General features: G+C 39.9%; 1 protein-coding gene across 1 annotated transcript in view; it reads left to right on the top strand.

Moving 5' to 3' along the window:
* The window catches only part of syne2b (spectrin repeat containing, nuclear envelope 2b), a 201,093-nt gene that overhangs the window by 152,883 nt on the left and 26,293 nt on the right, over positions 1–21,917 (top strand). Inside the window, 8 exon segments of the mRNA XM_036575316.1 lie at positions 126–273; positions 545–639; positions 1,776–2,007; positions 2,759–2,953; positions 4,775–4,888; positions 7,222–7,377; positions 9,749–9,907; positions 12,531–12,697. Coding sequence (XP_036431209.1) covers positions 126–273; positions 545–639; positions 1,776–2,007; positions 2,759–2,953; positions 4,775–4,888; positions 7,222–7,377; positions 9,749–9,907; positions 12,531–12,697 — 1,266 coding nt within the window.

Below are 21,917 nucleotides of genomic sequence, written 5' to 3' on the forward strand. Positions count from 1 at the left end.
TCTTGATTTATGTGCCTTTTTTTATTATTTCTCTACAAAAGTGCTATACAAATGAAAACTTATATAGATACGTACATTGTGATGTGTGTGTGTGTGTGTGTGTGTGTGTGTGTGTGTGTGTACAGTGAGCTGCAGGCTGCGTCTCTTCAGCTGCAGGGTTTTGAGCAGAGGTGTGAGAGCTGGATGGTGTTTCTGCAGCGGATGGAGGACAGCCTGGCAGGAGAGATTTCATCCAGCTACACTCAGCTGAGACAGCAGCTCCGCACACACCAGGTACAACACACACGCACACACCCACACACGCGCACACACCCACACATGCGCACACACCCACACACGCGCACACGCACAACCATTTACAGCAGCAGTGGCAGCTCTGGCCAAACTTTTGGCTAGGACTGTACATAATACAGCTTCTATATACATTTACAGCCCCTCTCTCTCTCTCTCTCTCTCTCTCTCTCTCTCTTTCTCTTTCTCTCTCTCTCTCTTTCTCTCTCCCCCTCTCTCTCTCTCTCTCTCTCTCTCTCTGTCTCTTTCTCAGCGGTTCCAGGCTGAGTTGTCTTTAGGCCATCAGATTCTGCACGCCGTCATCACTGAAGCTCTACACCTGTTACAGAGAGGAGAAGTGGAGGACAGGTGAGCAAATTTCATTCACAATCTTTATTTCCTGATTTTTAAGACACACAGAGTGGCTGATGTGGAGCTCCACCCTCTTTCAGTAGAAGTCACTGTCTGTAGTCTCCACAGACTCCGCAGCTGGACGATGCCGTTACCCTGATCGAGTCATCATGTCTCACGAGTGAACAGTTGTTGTTGCACTGCAGGGCTGCTCAGCTCAGGTCCTGGGGGGTGGAGGAGGGGTGGTGTCCAGCACAGTTTGGTGATTGACCTGCTTAAACACACCTGATCACACTCATCTGTAACTGACAGGTTTAGCGTGTATGTTTAGGTATGAGCAACTAAACTGCGCTGGACACGACCTTCCAGGACCAGAGCTGTGCACCCCTGCAGTACAGAGTATTTTAGGTCTTTTACTTCATATTCATGCAATCTGTGGGAATTTGAGATCCTGCTGGTGTGGGTACGAGCGAGAGATTGAGGGAGCAAGCTAGTTAACCCTAGTTAGTTAGTAGGATAATTAGGTAAGTAGTTAGTTTGTTAATGTAGCTCATCTGTTGACCAGTTAGTTAGTTAGTTATTTAGTTTAGTTAGTTTGATTATTTAGTTTATTAGTTCATTTTATTGGTAAATTGTACAAGTTAGTCGGTTAGTTTGATTATTAGTTATTTTAGTGAATTATTTAGTTTATTTGTTTGAGTATTAGTTCATTTTAATAGTAAATGGTATTAGTAAATGAGTTAGTTTGATTATTAGTTAATTTAGTTAGTATTTAGTTAGTTAGGTCATTTAGTTTGTTTGTTTGTTTGTTAAATTATTAATTAGTCATTTTGATAGTTATTTTGATTACTAGTTAAATTGGTTTGATTAACAGTTATTTTAGTTAATTTTGTTAGTTTGTTTGATTATTAGTTCATTTTAGTAGTGTGATTAGTTAGTAGCTTATGTCATTTGATTGTTAGTTTTTTTAATTAATTTAGTTATCAGTTTAGTTATTATTAGTTAGTCAGTTAGTCATTTTGTTAGTTAGCTAGCTTGTAGGTTGGCATATCAAAGACTGTAGAAAATAATAGAGTATAAATTAAGATATTTGTAGTCCCGTTGTGAGAACGGCTCGTGGTATTTGTAGTTTTTTGTGCTGTGTTTGTCCTCAGGAGTGATTTCCTGCTGAAGCTGGCTCAGCTGAGAGAGCACTGGCAGGGTGCAGTGCAGAGAGCGGCTCAGCGGCGCTCTCTAGTGGAGGGGCTGATACAGCACTGGCACCTTTACACACACACACTCCGCAAACTCCGCAAGCTGCTCACACTCGCGCACACGCTCCTCCCGCCCGCCGGCCCCACACACTGCAGCGTCCTGCAGCTGCGCCTCTCACTGCAGGACATGAAGGTAAATCTGCTGCTGCTGTTCTGCATTTACTGCACTGATTCATTAATACAACCACTTTAATTTACTCGGATATTAAATCTCAACACGTAGCAAAACACGCAGTGGTCTTCAGTCTTCTTTTGATTTTCACTCCCCCCTTCACTCTCTCTTTCTCTCTCTCTCTTTTTCTCTCTCTCTCTTTCTCTCTCTCTCTTTCTCTCTCTCTCTCTCTCTCTCTCTCTCTCTTTCTTTCTCTCTCTCTCTTTGTAACTCTCTCTCTCTTTACCCTCTCTCTTTCTCTCTCTCTCTCTCTCTCTTTCTCTCTCTCTTTTTCTCTCTCTCTTTGTAACTCTCTCTTTCTCTCTCTCTCTTTGTAACTCTCTCTCTCTTTTTCTTTCTCTCTTTGTAACTCTCTCTTTCTCTCTCTCTCTTTTTCTCTCTCTCTTTGTAACTCTCTCTCTCTTTACCCTCTCTTTCTTGCTTTCTCTCTTCCGTCTTCTCTCACTCTCTCTCTCTCTTTCTCTCTATCTCTCTCTCACTCACTCTCTCTCTCACTCATTCTCTCTTTCTCACTCACTCTCTCTCTCTTACCCTCTCTCTCTCTTTCTTTCTTTCTCTCTTCCTTCTTCTCTCTCTCTCTCTTTCTCTCTTCCTCTCTCTTACTCTTGCTCTACCCTCTCTCTACCCTGTCTCACTCTCTCTCTTTCTTCCTCTCTCTCTCTCTCTCTCTCTCTCTCTCTATCTGTCTCTCTCTCCCTCTCTCTCCCTCCAGCATACTGAGCTGCTCTTCCACAGGTCAGTCTCTGGTTATCTGCTCCTGCTGGACGTGGGCCGGCAGCTCTTCTCTGTGAGTGATGAGGTCACTCAGGTCCGGCTGCAGACTGACCTCGCCGCCCTGCAGGATGACTGGGAGCGCTCCCAGAGCATGCTGGGAAAGAGGAGGAGCCTCACCTCTGACATTATCAAGGTGAGTGTGAAAAAGAAAGAGATCTTATTTTCTTATTTGTATTCGGAGTAAAAGTGATAAATCGATTCCGCTGTATGTCGGCAGGAGGAGGTCAGATCAGTCATATTGGTCGGTATTGGACTCTCTGAACTCACAGCGCTGCAGGGCAGGAGAGGAGTGAATGACCGCTGTCCTGATCAATGACTCACTTCTTTTACTCACTTGTTTAAGTGCTTCTTTGACCTTTTTACTGAAACTGTGCCTCTGTGCCACAACATGCCAGAGCAGTTTCTGCTATGTGCCAGTGTGTAGTAGTAGATTTGGGCTAATCTCCCCGCCGTCCAGCCCAAATCTGTCCGGGTCAGACAGAGAATTATGATTTCCAGTGAAATGATTGAGGAGTTTTATTGTAGTTATGTGGTCACAGAGACGCTGATTACAGCACGGCTGAGACTGGACGGTGTGATTTTTGGACTGAATTTTCCAAAGTCTTTCCTAAAACTGAACCGTCTGAGTCCTCGAAGACCGGCGGGGGCCGCAGTGGCATGTCTAGGATTCTAGACATGAGGTGGCACAAGGGGGGCAAAAGAACACCGAGGGGTGACCCCACCTAATTTTGTACAGAACAAAGCTTCGTGTGCAGAATATTTGATTTAAATGGATGGATGTAAACATAATCACTCTGTAGTTTGTTAGTGCTGCAGTGTAGGAATCTGCAGACTGTCATCCCTGGTTTACTTTCTTTCTTATCTCTTTTCTTCTTTCTGCTGTTCCGATGTTTAATCTACTGTCCTCAGTTTTCATAGTGAACTCTTCTATAATTAACAGTTCCTATTTTTACAGTGTAAAATGATACTTTTCTCCCTTTATTACTGTGTAATCTTAACGCAATCTGTGACAACAGAGTAGCGTCCGTCGCATTATTGAATTGAGCTGAACTGAGTGTAAACGTTTTACACGTTTATGTAAAATGAACAGGGATTTTTACATTTAAGTTTAATATTTAGTTTCTTATTGTATTACTTTATTTCAAGGACAGAACAAACCAGCGGACCATTAACCAAACTTAACTTTTCATTTTTCTTAGTACAGTTCAGTTGAGAGAGAGAGAGAGAGAGAGAGAGAGGGAGAGAGAGAGAGAGAGAGAGAGAGGGCGAGAGAGAGAGAGAGAGAGGGGGAGAGAGAGAGAGAGAGAGAGCGGGGAGAGAGAGAGAGAGAGAGAGAGAGAGGGGGAGAGAGAGAGAGAGAGAGCAGGGAGAGAGAGAGAGAGAGAGAGAGAGCTCTGGGCAGGTTTGGGCAAGAAAAGCATGACTGGTGACTAAGAAAGAGTGAGTTAATGAAAGAGAGTGTGTGTGTGTGTGTGTGTGTGTGTGTATGTGTGTGTGTGTATGTGTGTGTATGAGTGTGAGCTGTTTGTTCTTGATTAGCCCACTGACCTACATTCCTGTCTCTGTGAAAACAGCTGGACGAAGCTGGATCATTACACACACATCTATGTACTGTAATCTGGTCAGTGTTCTGGTCAGTGTTCTGGTTAGTGGTGTGGTCAGTGTTTTGATCAGTGTTGTGGTCCGTGTTCTGATTAGTGTTGTGGTCAGTGTTCTGGTCTGTGTTTTGATCAGTGTTCTGGTCATTGTTCTGGTCAGTGTTGTGGTCAGTGTTCTGGTTATTGTTCTCATCCATGTTCTGGTCAGTGTTCTGATCAATGTTCTTGTTGACGGGTTCAAGTGTGTGTGTGTGTGTGTGTGTGTGTGTTACTAAGCAACCTAGGATTGTCACATGTACTCGGTGTGTTAACACGTGTATTTTGCTCTGAAAAGGGTTTTTCTGTCTGTTCTTCAGAACTGGGAGAGCTGTGTAGCCGGACTAGCAGATCACGCTCAGCGACTAGAGGAGCTGAAGGCCAGACTAAAGCAGCCGATCCAAGAGACAGAGGAAGAGCATCAATTCATTAAGGTAGTACTGCAACCGTAATGTGATTTTGTGCTTACATATGTTAATACCTTTAATATATTTGAAAATAATAGATGTTAAATGTATCATAAAAATAGTCATTTTAAACCTTTTGTTTCCAATAAAATAAAAGCACAACTACAATGCCTACAGAGTTTAAAGGCTTAGAAGGCCTAGAAGGCCATGAGGGTTGCCCACTCACGTTTTATTTTTATACCAAGTTTTAAAAGATTCAAAAAAAGATTCAATCACATAAATTGAGATCAATATAAAATAAAAAAAATATATATAAATAGACAATAAAAAGACAACAATGGAAAATAACTGATAAAATGATAAATAAAAGCCTTTTAGGGCTTGGGCTTTAGACGTGAGAAGCCAGGACCTCTAACAGTGTAGACTGAGCAGTGGTTCTACAGGAAGCTCCTTGTCTTGATGAAAAGCTTGTATGATTGATCTGTGTAATCCATGTGTGGCTGGGAAGTCGTCTTGTCAAAGCCAGCCTGACCAGCTGAGCACAGCTGATAAAATCTGCCACTCCCTCCAGACCTACAGATCATGTGGTTGCTGGCTGTCTGCAGCTGAATAGTAGTGGGTAACACAGGAGCAGCTGCTTTAGCCGGCCATGGTGTGGTGGTGTGAAACAACCACAGGACAAAATTAGCAGATAAGAGAAAGCAGTAGCTGAATATGAAAGCTTTAGCTTTAGCTTAGAGGTCAATAGTTGTGACAGGGAAGCTGTTTCTAAACCAAAACAAGGCCTTGAGAAAGCAAGTGAGCGTGTTCATGAGGAAGCTAGCAGCTTCCACACTTGCCTTAGACTCTGTCGAGCTGTTAAATAATGCTAGCTAGAATGGCTTATATGGTTTCTGACACTGTCTAACATGGTTTTCTGTAGAAATGGACAAAAGTGCAGCTAATTTAACAGTAGTAGCAGATAGAGATGCACCGATATAAGAGTACTATGTCGTGGCGATGCCAATATCTTTATATTATATTATCAGTAATTTTCGTGTGTATATTTGTCGATGCTGATACATAAACCCTAATAAAAAGGTTTGATTCTACCTGGATTAGTATTATGGAGAAAAGTAACATTTATTTGTGTAGAGTTACAAATGCAGTAGAATTAATCACATTAAGATGTTTAAGCAGCATCACCTAAACATTCTACTCTTCAGGAGCACAATAACTATGCTGGTTGCGATATCAGTCGCATCTAAACGTCTGTCCAATGCTGATAATGTCAATAAATCTCCAACTATATGATTTAATTCACTTATGATTGGAAAATGATTCAGTGCCTCATAAAATCTCAAATTTCAACACAAGTTTGATTCTTAAAAGAAGATTCGGTGTATCCTGAAATCACTGATTTCACTACAATTTAAATTAATTTGATGCTTTTCAATTCAGTTCAATCCGTTAAGAAATGATTTAGTGTGACATGAAGTCTCAGATACCATTATGAATTGATTTGATTCTTTTGGAAATGATTCAATGCATCATGAATTCTCCAATTTCTATATGATTCAGTTTGATTCTTTAGGAAGTGATTCAGTACATCATAACAGTCTCCAATATCACTATGATTCGGTTTGATTCTTTAGGAAGTGATTCAATACATCATACAGTCTCCAATATCACTATGATTCGGTTTGATTCTTTAGGAAGTGATTCAGTGCATCATGAAGTCTCCAATATCACTATGATTCAGTTTGATTCTTTAAGAATCTAAATTTTGATGACAATTTGTTAATGTCCAACGCCGTTAATGTTTTAATTACCTGCTGATGCTGATATAATTCCAAAATAGTCATCCATTCTTAGTAGCAGCCATCCTGAACCTGAACTATCCATTTTTTTTGCCAATTTGTTAGCTACATTAGCCTCGTACCCCCAGTGCAAAACTAAAGAAGCAAAATTTAGTTTTTGGAAAACTGTTCCTTTAACTGCTGTAAAAGTGGTTTCATATCAGCTTGAAAAGTGGGCAAAACACCAGCAGCTCTCATCATCCTCTCAACCACATTATAGGCTTATCCTTGTCTACCCCTCTCCTGCCCCCCTCCCCCTAGACTGCCCTGAGACCTTAATCCTGTTGGGACAGGACTCAGGGGGCGGGACAGAGAGAGAGAGAGAGAGAGAGAGAGAGAGTGGGAGGGCCTGCAAGTGAGTGAGGGAGATTGTGAGTAAACGCTTGATTGTGTGAGTGAGAGAGAGAGAGAGAGAGAGAGAGAGAGAAGGAGGCTGGACGTGTGGTCGGGGTTTGGCCGAGTGTGCGGTGAGAAGAGGCTATAACTGCCGGGCGGTAACAGTAGTTGTGTTATGTTATGCAGGAGATTCAGGACTCTCTGGACGACTGGGCAGTGAGTCTGTCCGAACTGGGCACCATGAAGACGGACCTGTCCCAGTACATCATCACCGAGGACGTCCTGCTGCTGCAGGAACAGGTGGACCATCTGCACTGCCAGTGGGAGGAGCTCTGCCTAAAAGTAAGTGAAATACTGAAAATACACAGAAAGTTAGAGAAAGAAAGAGAAAGTGTGTTAGAAGGCTGTTCACATGTAACACAGGGAAGTACAGAGCAATGGCATGGAGAGAAATGCTGCATCAGTAAATCTTCAACTCCATGATTTGATTCACTTACGATCGGAAAATGATTCAGTGCATCATAAAAGCTCAAATTTGAACAGTTTGATTCTTTAGAGAAGATTCAGTGCATCCTAAAATCGCTATTGTACCTACAGTTTGATTTAATTCAGTGCTGGAGGAAATGATTCAGTGCATAATGAAGTTGCTAACTTCAATACAGTTCTTTTCAATTAAATTCTTAGGAAATGATTCAGTGCATCAGGGAATCTGAAGTTTTGTGGCAACTCAATTCAGTGCTTTACGAAATGATTTAGTGTGACATGAAGTCTCACATATTACTATGATTCAATTTGATTCTTCAGGAAGTGATTCAATGCATCATAAAGTCTCAAAATATCATAATGACTCAGTTTGATTCTTTAGGAAATGATTCAATACATCATAAAGTCTCAAATATCATAATGACTCAGTTTGATTCTTTAGGAAATGATTCAATGCATCATAAAGTCTCAAATATCACTATGAATCAATTTGATTCTTTATGAAGTGACTCAGTGCATCATTAAATCTAAATTTTAACTACAATTCGGTTCAATTCTCACATGTAAAAATAGCCGGAGAATTTTTGCTTTAGCCAACAAATGATCACATTATTGAATATTGTAGTAAATGATTCTAATTTATGTTATAATTATGAACATTTAAGTTTGTTAATTGTTTGTTCAGCATCAAGGGGTACTGGATGATGTGGTGAGTGTGTGTGTGTGTGTGTGTATGTTACAGGCTAGGCCAAACTGGCTAACCAAATTAATTAAACATTAAAACTGAATTCTGTGATTGGATGAAGGTCATCTGACCCGGTCATGTGCTGCCTCAGCAGTTTCGGTGGTTAGTCAGATCAAAAACAAACAACTTGCGTGCAGGAATTCAAACTATTTCTTAGTGTATGTTGGAGAACGACAGGCTGCTCCTAAAGCAGACAGGACTTTGAACTTGCTTCAGAAAACAGTAACTACACAACTAAATAACCTTAATCAACTGTATCATAGTATATCTTTAATAAATGTACAACAAAACTATAACTCATATTGTAGAATGTGCTGTATTTTTGTACCTTTAGTCCCTTTTAATCAGTATTTATAATCTGTGGTAGATCAGTATCAAAAGTTGTGTAATTCACTGTTGACTCAGTTTCTTGCGCTGTTCAATTGTAGGACTGTAACAGTCGTTTGAATTAGACTTTGATTACCTTTTGTCTTCACACGCTGGATAGACTTCAGAGTGTAGAGAAGACGTGGGACATGGCTGGTCATGTTTTGGGGTGGGGTCTTTCGGGGGGGCTGGGGGTCGTTAGCATTGGAATGGAGGAACAGATGGTAGAGAGAGAGTGGAAAAGAGAGAGAAAAGAAACAGGGGGGCGTGAATAGGAGCAGGAGTTTGGGGCCCTTTTGTTTTGGAAATCACACACTCCCTGTCTCTGTTGCATGCTGAAGTGTGTGTGTGTGTGTGTGGGGGGGTGGAGTGGTTGCTAGGCAACGACGAAGCCAGAACATGGCAGCTGTTGCATTTGTAAGTTATGCATGTTAATTAATACTGTTGACTCACAGCCTCAGAGCTCTACAGAGTGGCGGTTAGTTCATTATCTAATTGATACGTTCAGTAGAGTCTCTACTGGCTTCATTGTTCACAGCCAAGTTGTTGTTTTATGCACATATCTGACTTTACAGGAGAAGGCAAAAATGTTTTTAACTGTTAATGTAGGTTTATAATACATGATATATATGTGACATATTGTTATTACCTATAGGTACTTACATATACATAGGGGACATATTACATAGGTACTTATGTTATAATATGTGGCATTAATATTATATATTGATGCTTACATATATATATATATATATATATATAATAAACATGTATAATATATAATAACTTTTATTCAACCTAAATAAATACTTTGAATCAGTGATTCTTTCACTCAGTGTAACTTGAATAAAACTAGTTCAATTAGCTTGTTGCTACATTAAGTTTTTTTTTTTATGATATGACAAGCCACTTCTTACAGTGTAGGTACTTACATATATAATATATATGGGATATATTTATTATTATTATTATATGTAGGCGCTTATGTATAATAAATGTGGGACACATAGACTTTAACCCATATGGAACATATTATTACCTATAGATGCTAACATATATATATAATATGTAATGGACATAAACCCCACATCCTGACATGGTTTGTTTGTGTGTGTGCAGGTATCTCTACGTAAACAGGAGATCGCTGACCGGCTGAACGCCTGGATCATCTTTAATGAGAAGAATAGGGAGCTGTGTGAATGGCTCACTCACATGGAAAACAAAGTGGCTCACAGTGCTGAGCTCAGCATTGAGGAGATGGTGGAGAAGCTGAAGAAGGTAAGAAACCCTCCAGGCCTGGTCCACTCAGATCAGGATGCAGCCCACAGCCATACTGGCCTTTTGGCCTGGAGTAATTAGACTTCTCGTTCAGAGTACTGAGTGTTTCAGCAGTGCTTTAGTATACTACTAATTACAAACCGGTGCTTTTCAATGACATAAAACCATACAGAACCAACTTTAATGCAGATACAGGTAAACAGTCATTCTAGTGTGATATTTGTTCCAAATTCACAAGTCTTAAAACTTGCTTGTAGGAAGAAATGTTAGATGTGTCCAGATTGATGGACAGAGCTAAAGATTGTTCTAAAATGACTGAGAAAGTGGTTGAAATTTGAAAATGAAGCTGAAATAAAAATTAATATCTATAATACCTTGTATTTAAAACGTGTGTATAAAATCTAGTAATGATAGCTAATAAAATAATAAAAATAGACTTTTTTACTTCTTTATCATTTATTTACTTCTAATTGTTTCCAAAAACCTGAAATATTAATTAAAATATTAAAAATGCCTTCTGTATAGTTGGACAAGTTTTCATTGTATGTTTTTACTGAATAAAATAACAGTTATTCATAAGACGAGATTTGAAATAAAGTTGCTGGACTGATTCACTGATTCAGTTAATTTGAAAACTAACTCAGACGAGGGTCTCTTATTGTTTTGCTTGTTCTACAGCCAGATGTTCCTCCACCAGCAGCTCAGTGTTTACTGTTCACAAGTAAACAACAACAGGAAGACAATATGCTGACCCTTTACAAAACATGCAGAGAGGCAAATTGGAGAAAAAACATTAAACAGAAAATGTCAATAGAAGCTAGAATGAGAAGCTGAAAGGGCAGCCCGTCCTAAAACTAGCAATTAATATGTTATTTGTTGTTTTGTTTAGTATTCTGTAAAAAAACTTTCTAAAAAAGGAGCTTTTAGAGTCATTAAACTCTTCAGACGTCTGGTTCCTATCACCACCAGTGTGAACATTGTTTCTCTAGAATGGAGCATTTCACATCAAACCACTCAGAATAACTTTGTTTACATCTTATTGGTTTATTAATGCTGAAATCTTAAAACACTGGTGGAATTCCCCTTCAATGCTACAGCTAGAACCACTGGAGAGAAACTGAGCATCGCAAAATAAACAGAATGGAATATCTTGGAAAAATGTGGACGTTTCTGGAGGAGTGAACAATTTTGCGATGACCAGTTTGTTCCAGTGATGGACAGTAATGAAGTAAATGTAATTCGTTACTGTACTTAAGTAGTTTTTTGTGTATCTGTACTTTAGTGAAGTATTTCCATTTTTGGTGAATTTTTATTTTCACTTTTACTTTTATTTCCAAGTCAAATATCTCACTTTTTACTCCACTACATTATGAGAAATCTGTCGTTCCTTTTGGTTTATGTGTTTATAAAAATGTAACATTTCAAAACAAAAGAAGCGCAAAGCAAAAACACCAATCAGGGCACAGCGGTCACTTTGTGTTGAGCTTGTTTTGACCTGTTGGTCATACCGACCCAGTGCAGCACACAGTTCAACATCAGTGCAGCAGCGTAAAATTTTGGGAGAGTCTATTCAACATAAATGATGAACTAACCTAACTTTGTGTAAATAGACCACAATATAGAAATATGTACACATATGCAGTTGAGACTGACGTGTCTTTATTCTGAATTTATACAAGCATTATTTCATTTTATAGTAAATTAGTTTTGGCTAGTTTATGTTTATGAACAGAGACCTACAGATGCAGTTTAGTAAAGGAAACTCATTTGTGAACCTGAGTTTAAAGTTTTTATTAAACTTAAACTTGTAACTAAGTTCAAATAAATCTTAAACTGAAACTTTGCTTGTTTGTAAAGTGATTTCAGAGCCACTCAGTTCTACCTGATGGAAACTGTTTGCCTTCAGTGTTTTGTGCTTATGATAATTTTAATAGACATCAGCGTCACTAATTAATGACTCTATTAAAAGACTGGTTTACCAAGAGTGACACTGCAGCATTTTCACCTAAAATGAGTTAATGAAGGGAGTCTTGTTACAAAAATGATAACAGGACATTAAAGTCATAATTAATCTTTTAGTACTTTTACTTTCGATACTTAAGTATATTTGAAGGCAAATACTTTGTACTTTTACTCGAGTGGAGGTCTAAAGGGAGGAACTTCTACTTTTACTGCAGTAATATTTTCCCTGTGTATCTCTACTTTAACTCAAGTACATGATTTGTGTACTTCATCCATCACTGGTTTGTTCTAGGAAAATCACGGGAACTGAAGAACAACAAATCAATAGAGATGAAGTCAAACTCCAGTTATAACCAAGAAACATCCAAAGTATCAGGCACTCTGTACACAGTGCCCCCTGATCCAGCCCATTGGCTTTCTGCTTGTGGACTGACCTTTTGGCCAGGCTCATGAGAAAGCTCACTGCGTGTTTCTAAATGAGAACTTGGCAGCAGGAGCTAATTTGAGCCATGAAGAGTGAATAGTACTGGCAGAGGAACGTTAGAGGACGCATTTGCAGCACTTAAACGTCTTTAGACTCAAGTTCATTTACTAGATCTAGAACCGCAAATGCTTTCTCCTTTCTTAACCTAGGTCATTATGTTTCCTTCATCCTCTGTAGGACTGCATGGAGGAGATTAACTTGTTCAGTGAGAATAAGACTCATCTGAAGCAGCTGGGAGAGCAGCTCATCAGCGCCAGCAATAAGACCAAGGAGACCGAGGTCAACGACAAGATCAAGGACATTAGTGACCGCTGGCAGCACCTGTTTGACCACATCGAGGCCAGGTAAGACCACAGAGGATGTTCAGTCATTGTCATGATGGTAGAAACTAAAGTTGAGTTTAATTTAGAGAGTAATTCAAAGAGTAATTAAGTATATTACCATTATAGTAGTAATTCAGACACGTCCAGTGTATGGAAACATAATTGCCCCCCTAAACGTGGTCGTGACGTCTTTAGCAGCAACAACAGCAACCGGATGCTTCGTATAGCTGGAACTCAGTCTTTACATCGCTGTGGAGGAATACAGGCCCACTCTTCTTTGCAGAATTGCTTTCAGCCACAGTGGAGGGCTTTCAAGCATGGACTGCCGTTTAAGGTCACAGTATCTCAAAGGGGTTCAAGTCAGGACTTTGACTAGGCCTCTCCTCAATTCAGAGGTGGACTTGCTCTTGTGCTTCGGATCGTTGTCTTGCTGCTCTACCCAGTTGCACCTGAGCTTCAGATCACAGACTGATGACCAGATATTTTCCTGCAGGATTTTCTGGCAGAGAGCAGAATTCATGATTCCGTCAATTATGACAAGTAACCCAGGCCCTGAAGCAACAAAGCATGCCCACATCATCGCACTACCACCAGCATGTTTCACTGTTGGTGTTATGTTCTTATTGTGGAATGCTGAGACCTCTGTCTTCCAAAAAGTTCCACTTTTGGCGCATCAGTCCACAGGACATTAATCCGAAAGGTTTGGGGGGTCATCAAAGTCTTTTTTTTTGGCAAATATGAGACAAGCTTTGATGTTCTTCTTGGTTCACAGTGGTTTTTACCTTGCACCTTTCCTAGCGATACCATTTGTGCCATTTTGTCTGAGCTCTTTTGAGTCATTCTGGATGAATCACCACTGAGGAATTTCAGTAGTCTGACCACTTCTGAGAATATTCACAACTGTTCCTAGTTTTCTCCATCTGAAGCTGATGGCCCTGGAGTCCCAGAGTCGTAGAAACGGCTTTGTAACCCTTTCCAGACTGATATATTTCAATAACTTTCTTTCTCAGCCTGCTTGACATTGCTGGAAAAAGGTTCTGTGTTATGTGATGTTTAGGTTCAGCAGGGCTGCCAGTACTCAAGTCTAATTTCATCATCAGCTAAATGTAGTTAAATGCTTGATTGAGCGACTAAGGGTAAAATTCCATTGTTACACAGGACCAGTTGGTGTTGGATAACGTTTTTCCTTCAACAACAGTCTTTTAAACACTGTACTTTGTCTTTACTCAGGTTGTCTTTGTCTTTGTGTGACTAACATGCAACAAGACACTGATTACAAATGCAAATGGGCGGAGCCAGATTGGAGCAGGAGCAGGAAAAGGACAATCAGTCCAGCAGTTAGTTAGCAGGTTTGGGCTGCACATTTGAGCAACACGCCAACAAACTGTGCTGGACTCTGAGTTTGTAGGAGTGGAATTGGGCACCGTTAGAGTAAGAATGCATGCAGAAGGTTCTTTTTAAGGAACATCAGAGAGAAGAGTACACATTAATCTGTAACAGCTCTACAGTCTAATCTCAGACCCAGTCTCAGTAGGAGGCCTTTAGGAACAGCTGAAACGGCCATTCCAAGGCTTAACTGTTAGCTCCATAGATTATTACTGTATGACATAACAGGATTGGACATGGGTGATGTAACCAACATGTACAGTACTCTGAAAGTACTGCTGTAATTACATAATACACTCTCTGAAAAGATGGCTCTTCAAGTGTTTAGTAAAGACAGTGGTTCTATAAAGAGTCATGAACACTCAAAGAACTGTTAGTATGCTTAAATAGTTCTTCTAGTCTTGTTGATGTGTTTCTGAGAAAACACCAATCAGGCATAACATTATGACCACCTCCTTGTTTCTACGCTCATTGTCCATTTTATCAGCTCCACTTACTATATAGGTGCACTTTGTAGTTCTACAGTTACAGACTGTAGTCCATCTGTTTCTCTGATACTTTGTTAGCCCTCTTTTACCCTGTTCTTCAGTGGTCAGGACCCCCATGGACCCTCACAGAGCAAGTACTATTTGGGTGGTGGATCATTCTCAGCACTGCAGTAACACTGATGTGGTGGTGGTGTGTTAGTGTGTGTTGTGCTGGTGCAAGTGGATCAGACAGAGCAGTGCTGCTGGAGTTTTTAAACACTGTGTCCACTCACTGTCCACTCTATTAGACACTCCTACCTTGTCAGTCCACCTTGTAGATGTAAAGTCAGAGATGATAGCTCATCTGCTGCTGCACAGTTTGTGTTGGTCATCCTCTAGTCCTTCATCAGTGGTCACAGGACGCTGCCCACAGGACGCTGTTGGCTGGATATTTTTGGTTAGTGGACTATTCTCAGTCCAGCAGTGACACTGAGGTGTTTAAAAACTCCAGCAGCACTGCTGTGTCTGATCCACTCAGACCAGCGCAACACACACTAACACCACCACCACCACATCAGTGTTACTGCAGTGCTGAGAATGATCCACCACCCAAATAGTACTTGCTCTGTGAGGGTCCATGGGGGTCCTGACCACTGAAGAACAGGGTAAAAGAGGGCTAACAAAGTATCAGAGAAACAGATGGACTACAGTCTGTAACTGTAGAACTACAAAGTGCTCCTATATAGTAAGTGGAGCTGATAAAATGGACAATGAGCCTAGAAACAAGGAGGTGGTCATCATGTTATGCCTGATCGGTGAATATGATGCACTGTTACCTATAAAAGGGACAAAAATCAGGACTAAAGGCTGCTTACGCTCTGTTAGCTATACTGTATGAGTTTGTTCTGATGGACTATAATGGCTGGTTGCATAGAGGCTGATTGTTTTGGCATTTAAACAGGTAGCAGTGGAGACAGAGAGCTGACTGAAAGCCAGTGCTAATGAATAGAGGCTGCTTAGAGTGGCTGAAGAGCTATTGCACGAGACAGGATGGATTTTGGGGGAGGGGGGCGTGTCCTCCACTTATAGAACGGACAGATGGTGGCCGTGACTTTCGGTCACGTGTTGCCAGCCGGCTTGTTGTGTTTGTGTGGGTGTCTCTTGCTCTCACGTGCTCTCTGTCTTTCCCAGGCCTGATATCTGTGTCTCTATCTGTTTCTCTGCCATTACCTCACCGACCGGTTCCCTCACTCAAGCTCACTTTTGTGAGCTTCAGCTGTCTCTGTCCTTCCAGCCTCACTTGTTCTAGCTTAGCTTCTTAGTATTTGTGTCACAATGCAGGAAAGGCTCTCTCACAGTTCACTCTTAATCCTTTAGACAGCAACAGATTCTCACTGTTCTCTCGGGTCCTTTCTGCACTTTCAGTTCAGTTATAGCCGCTCATGTTTGCATGCACTCTAGTCTAAGACAGGGGTTCTCAACCTTTTCCACCCCAAGGCCCGTCTGTTTATAACTGTAAAGCATAGCAGCCCACAGAACAAATAAAATCAAGTTTTTTTAAATAGCTTTTTTTCTTAATTGCTCACACTGAAAAGCTGTGAATTAGGGTCTGATAAAGATCTGATTGTTTCAGTTCAGTTACAGAAACTGAAATTAGCAGTTATGTTACAAAAAACATACATTTGCAGAGATTTCAAAAAAGGGCGGAAAAGAAAAAAGGTAGATGTAGATGTGGACGGTGATTTGGAGCTGCAGTCCATCGCGTTTTCACTGAAAATACTCTTGTGGCTCCCGCAGGAGTCACTGTTCAGTGTTGAGATGACTCCTTAGTTTTGAGGGTTTTAGTGCCTAATTTGAAATGAACCTCTCTTAACTCCACCTGCGGCCGCACAGTCTCAAACTGATGCATTAGCCTGCGACGGTTACTTATACATCTGTTAATATTCCTATTAGTCATAATTTGAAAATGTTTGATTCTTCGATTTTTAATTATTAGGCCTAAGTTCATCTTTTTTTACACGTATGTTACCAGCTACCAGCTAAACTACTGCCTCCCCCTGAGCACCAGAGAGTGCTTCATGGCCCACTGGTGGTCCGCAGCCCACAGATTTAGAAACAATAGTCTAAGGAACTGGATCTTACATGAATTTTACAAAAGACTACACCAAAAATATATATAGTCCTTTAAAAGTTCAGCCACCTCTGCTCACATGAGATTTTGTTGGTTGTGTAAATTAGTGAACACATTCTCAACAGACACACTTTACGTTTTAATACACAGTTACTGTTGTTTTTTGTCCCCAATATGTTAAAGCTAATAAATAGAAATTATGCGATATGATGTGCAGAAAAATGTCATATTTACACTGCAAAAATGGTTTATTAGTAAGTAAAATTGTCTTAAATCTAGTCGATATTTCTAATATTCCTCATTGAAGATGCTGTACACTTATAATAAGATTATTTGACTTATTTCTAGACATTTTTACTTCTTTTGAGTAAGTTTATTAAGTAAAATATCACTATATTGGCATAAGTTTGCTCATTTTAAGAAATATGCTTGCAACCAGTAAAATATCTGCTAATATAGTGAGATAAATTTACTTCGAACAAGTAAAAACATGTAGAAATAGGTTTTAGAATCTTATAATATGAGAAATTGAGAAATATTGGATGTTTAGACTAAGATTTAATTTCCTTTGTTAAGATATCATTATTTTCCAGCGTAAGTATAAAACATCAACAAAACATGTAATGTGACTGGGGGTGTTCAAACTTTTGTAGTATATAAAAGCCTTTTTAAAAAAAAATCTTTAAATAACCATATTAATATGTTCTCCATCATGGAGAAGAAACATTAAACCTACAAAGAACCGCTTCAGCATTCAAATGGTTGTCATGGTTCTCTACAAAACCACTGAACAGCTTTGAGTGAGAAATAGGTAGAAAACTAAGAGGGTTAATTTATCGGTTTTCATTTGTTTAAACTGACTCAAATGAAAATGAAGGACTTATAGTGTGCAGGGTTGAAGTGTTTCACAGGCACTTTTCTCTTCCCAGAGAACTCATTTTAAACAATTGTCTTGGCTGTCTAAGGCCTTTGCACAGTTCTGTGTAGTACAGGACAGATTTCATTGCAGTCTCGTGCCGCCTCACCCACTGATCCACAAAGCTACTTTTAGCCTCACGCTGCACCTGCAAAGCCTGTCTTAGCTTTCCATCAACACTTAAAGAGCACAATCCTCCAACAAAGCGGAAGCTGGAGGCCTCAGACAGCACGCAGAGTTTTTTAAAATATACTGCTGCAAAATTTGATCTAGGAATGCACCGTCTTCTATCTTCACACCCACTACGCTTATTTAACGAAGGGTTGATTACAATCCTAATAACTGTAAATACTGGACTTCCTTAAGAGAGCTTTGGAAATGGTACAACACAAACATGCATCAAATTACAACGTCTCGTTTATTTGTTTGTGTGAATTCATTGTACTGCTATTGTTTTTTGAACAAATAAGTGCTCACTGCCCATACAAATGGCATTTGCACTGACCTAGATATTAAAATAGAGTTATAAAGCGGTATATTCCAAAAATATACACAGAGTCTGTATGTCTCTGTGAGACGCTTACTGCCCAGATAAATGGCATATTTTCTCAGATGACTTTTGCATATTATGGAATACACTGAGTTATATATCAGTGTATTCCAAAAATATACCTAGAGTACGAACATCTTTGTCTGAACAAAACCTCATATTTCTGAAACTTTATAGGAGATGGAAAACAAATAACTAATGTCCCTTCATTTTCAAGTAGATTTTGATCATTTCTATTGATCCATTCAAATGTTTAGACCATTTAAAGAGGAGTTCCAGCCCAAGACTAAAGTTTAATATCTTATTTATTGTGTTATGCAGTATTCTGTAGTATCAGTCAGACAGAATCCACAATTTTTTTCATATTTTCATTCATTACACAGATACATCACACAAATATCGGAAATCCCTGTGGTACCAACCAGTACTGACAACCTGCCTATGCACTGTAGTGATATATTAGCCACTATAGGCCAATGAAACAAAGCTAGCACTAGTGAAACTCAGTCGCTGAACAAAATCTTAAAGAAATCAGTTTTATTTGGTTTGAAATAGACGTAGATTTATTTTTACTCTTTCAGTCAGGAAAAAAGAAGCTAAACTGAGGAGCCAGGAATCTGCCTGGCTTATTTTAGCTCTTAGCTTGTTGTCCTCCTCATCTGACAAGTCATTTTAGTAATCCATTCTCTCCAGCTAACGAAACAAACAGAGCCATTTCAAAACTCCAGCCAGTGGTAGTTTTTCAAAAGTTCCTCCCACCTTCAAGATACATCATCAGAAGGGGATTTTCCCCTCTTTAAACTGTAAAATCGCACTCTACACTGCAAAAAATGTTATTGTCAAGTAAAATTATCTTAAATATAGTTGATGAATCTAATATTTCACCTGTTGAGATTGTTGTTAGCACAATTTAAGATTATTCAACTTAATTCTAGACATTGTTTACTTGTTTCAGGCAACTTTATTACTTAAAATTATCACCTAAAACAAGTGAAAAAATGTCTAGAAATAAACTAGATAATCTTATTTTTAGCACAATCATCTGAGAATGGGAAATTTTAGACATACCCACGAGATTTAAGATCATTTCACTGGACAAGACCCCATTTTTTGCAGTGTAGCGATGACTGCAGCACTGCTGTGGGAGGCATGTAAGCATATATACAGACATAACAGTGGTCATTTTTCATTTGGGCTGCAGTGGCTCTTTGAAGAGCTGGTGTAAAATGATGGATGGTGTAAAAAATGGACTTGTGGTTTTGATATGATGATGTTTATATGATATATCACCTTTTTTTGAATGGATGACCCCTCACGCACCGTGAGCTCATTTGTTTTCAAGACGTTTTGCATTATGGGATGTTTCCACAGCTCCAGCAGGCCTAGACTTGTCTCTGCATAGCTTTACATGGACGGAGGGTTGGTCAGCAGATGGGTGGGTGGTTTCGTGTGGATGTGTGTGCAGTCAACTCTACGGGGGAGATTAGATGAGTTGACTCAGGCTCGTCGTCTGCTTTTGTCACTTAAAATCACAGAGGTTGCTGGGTCACCCCTCTGGCATTCACACACACACACACGCTCCCCGCACACCGGGCAGCTGCCGTCTGGTGACTCGGACCTTTGTGTCCACCCGCCGTCCCGTAAGTCCTCCGTCTACAGCATTGTGCCTCCCAGCCAATCAGCTTCAGTCTCCTGCTCCTGTGCTGCTCTCCTATTGGCTGAGAGATTGGCAGGCATTGTGTGCTGAAGAGCGTGGCGTTCCCTTGGAGGGAGGCAGATGTTATGTTAAAATCTCCTGCCACACACACACTCAGGTCCTTACTGCCGTCCCCACACACTCAGGTCCTTACTGCCGTCCCCACACACTCAGGTCCTTACTGCCGTCCCCACTCGGTTTGAGTTATTAATCTTTAATTAGACGAACTTAGTTAAAGAAATATTTCGACCAAAAACTAAATTTACACTCCTCATCCTGAATGTAGTCAATCAGACGGGTCATGTTTGGTTAGGTTTGCGCTGGATCTGCAAGGCTAATGTAGCTAACAAGTAATGGAAGCTTATGTGCACCAGTTAGCATAGTGCAGTGCATGCTGGGGACTGTAGTGCAGCGCATTGTGAAATGAGCTAATATTAATAGAAAATTTTACATTTTTGCGGGCCGGATTGGACTGTGTGGCGGGCCTGATCTGGCCCCCGGGCCTTGTGTTTGACACATGAGGTCTACATCAATGCATAATGCTTGATGGGTACTGGGACGATTCTGTCTGATGAAGCTGAAGGATGCGATGCATCTGCACAACATGAGAAATAACTTATTAAATGCTCATTTTGGGACGGAGTGCCACTTTCACCCCTTTAAAAGCCCAGGCTTATTACACACTAAGGCTTATTATTAACCATTAACTACAGGCAGCACAATGCAAACTGGTTGAGCTATTCTTAGGGAATAGAAGTGTGTAATAAAGTTTTGGGCCGGCCGGTGGGCCCTGGACATTTAAGGAGTTAAGTAATATCAAATATTTGCTTATGTGGTTTCTGACACTATATGACACACTGTTATATTTATGAAAATGATTTTTACTCTCTTTTTTGTTTTACTGATTATTGATGTGCCTGTTTAATGGGTTTGAGACATCAGCTGACATGCTAGTAAATAAAATATGCAAAAAAGGTTTTACGTTAGCTGTCTAGTTGTCATGGTGATAACCTTCTCCATCACATTTGGCTGTTTAGACCTTGCAGAGCAATATAATGATATTTATCGTTATTGTGACAAATTATTTCACAGTACTGAGCACCAACTGTATGTGTCATTATAAAGAGAGCATAATTTGCCCTGTTGAACTGGATTTAGTGCAAAACATTGAATAGAAATCATTGCACTGATAGTCTTTGATAGCAGTTTTAAATGTGGAACCATTTGTTCTATGTTTGTTTCAATTTATCACAAAAACTGAATATTGTGATATCTTGTATTGTGGAAATGGCATGATGTTGAGACCTTGTCATTTTTGTGCAAAACAAACAAACAAATAAATGATAAAAGCTCTACGTTGGGCCATACATTCGATCCCCTAGCTGTGATGTCAGCATTCAAACCTTTCAGTTGTTTTAAACCACAATTGGTGTTTGATTATGAGCTTTTAACAATAGTTTGGAAAAGAAAACTCAAATCATTACATAAAACGTGCTCCTCATACCAAGGACGGCACTTCAGTCACCATCAGTGTTAAAAAATAAATATACCCAGAGTTACCACATAGCTGCTTTATGCTAACAAAACCTTTTTTAACATTATTTGGAACATTTCAGAAGGAGGAGTGTCCCCAAACTTTTGACGGGCAGTTGCAGAGCGTGTACAGATGTGTGTTAGCAGAATGAGTTCCTTCACAGAGCTGAGCTAAGAGGATTGAGTCCACGCTGCATTATCTGTGATCCTCCGTGCATAAATGCGCTGAATTGAGATCGAGGTGCTGACCTGATGTGAAGACAGAGCGTGGAACGGGCTTAAAGCACAAAACAATCCATCTCCTCTCAGCGCTGAAGCGTGTATTCAGTGTTTCTGGCACACGTCGCCCGGCTACTGTCACGCCGACACAGAGGAATCACGACTGATTACCTCATTAATACCAGAGCGGTCAATAAAACAACAACAACAAAAAAAGCAATTTAACTTCTTCATAAATCTACAGCGATTAGTTGGCAGTTTGTCTGATGGACACATCCGTCTTTGAGTGTTTTAAAAGATACATCATTTAATACAGTAATTATTCAGATTAATAATTATACAA

Source organism: Colossoma macropomum, unplaced genomic scaffold, assembly GCF_904425465.1.
Source record: "Colossoma macropomum unplaced genomic scaffold, Colossoma_macropomum, whole genome shotgun sequence".
Classification (NCBI taxonomy): Eukaryota; Metazoa; Chordata; class Actinopteri; order Characiformes; family Serrasalmidae; genus Colossoma; species Colossoma macropomum.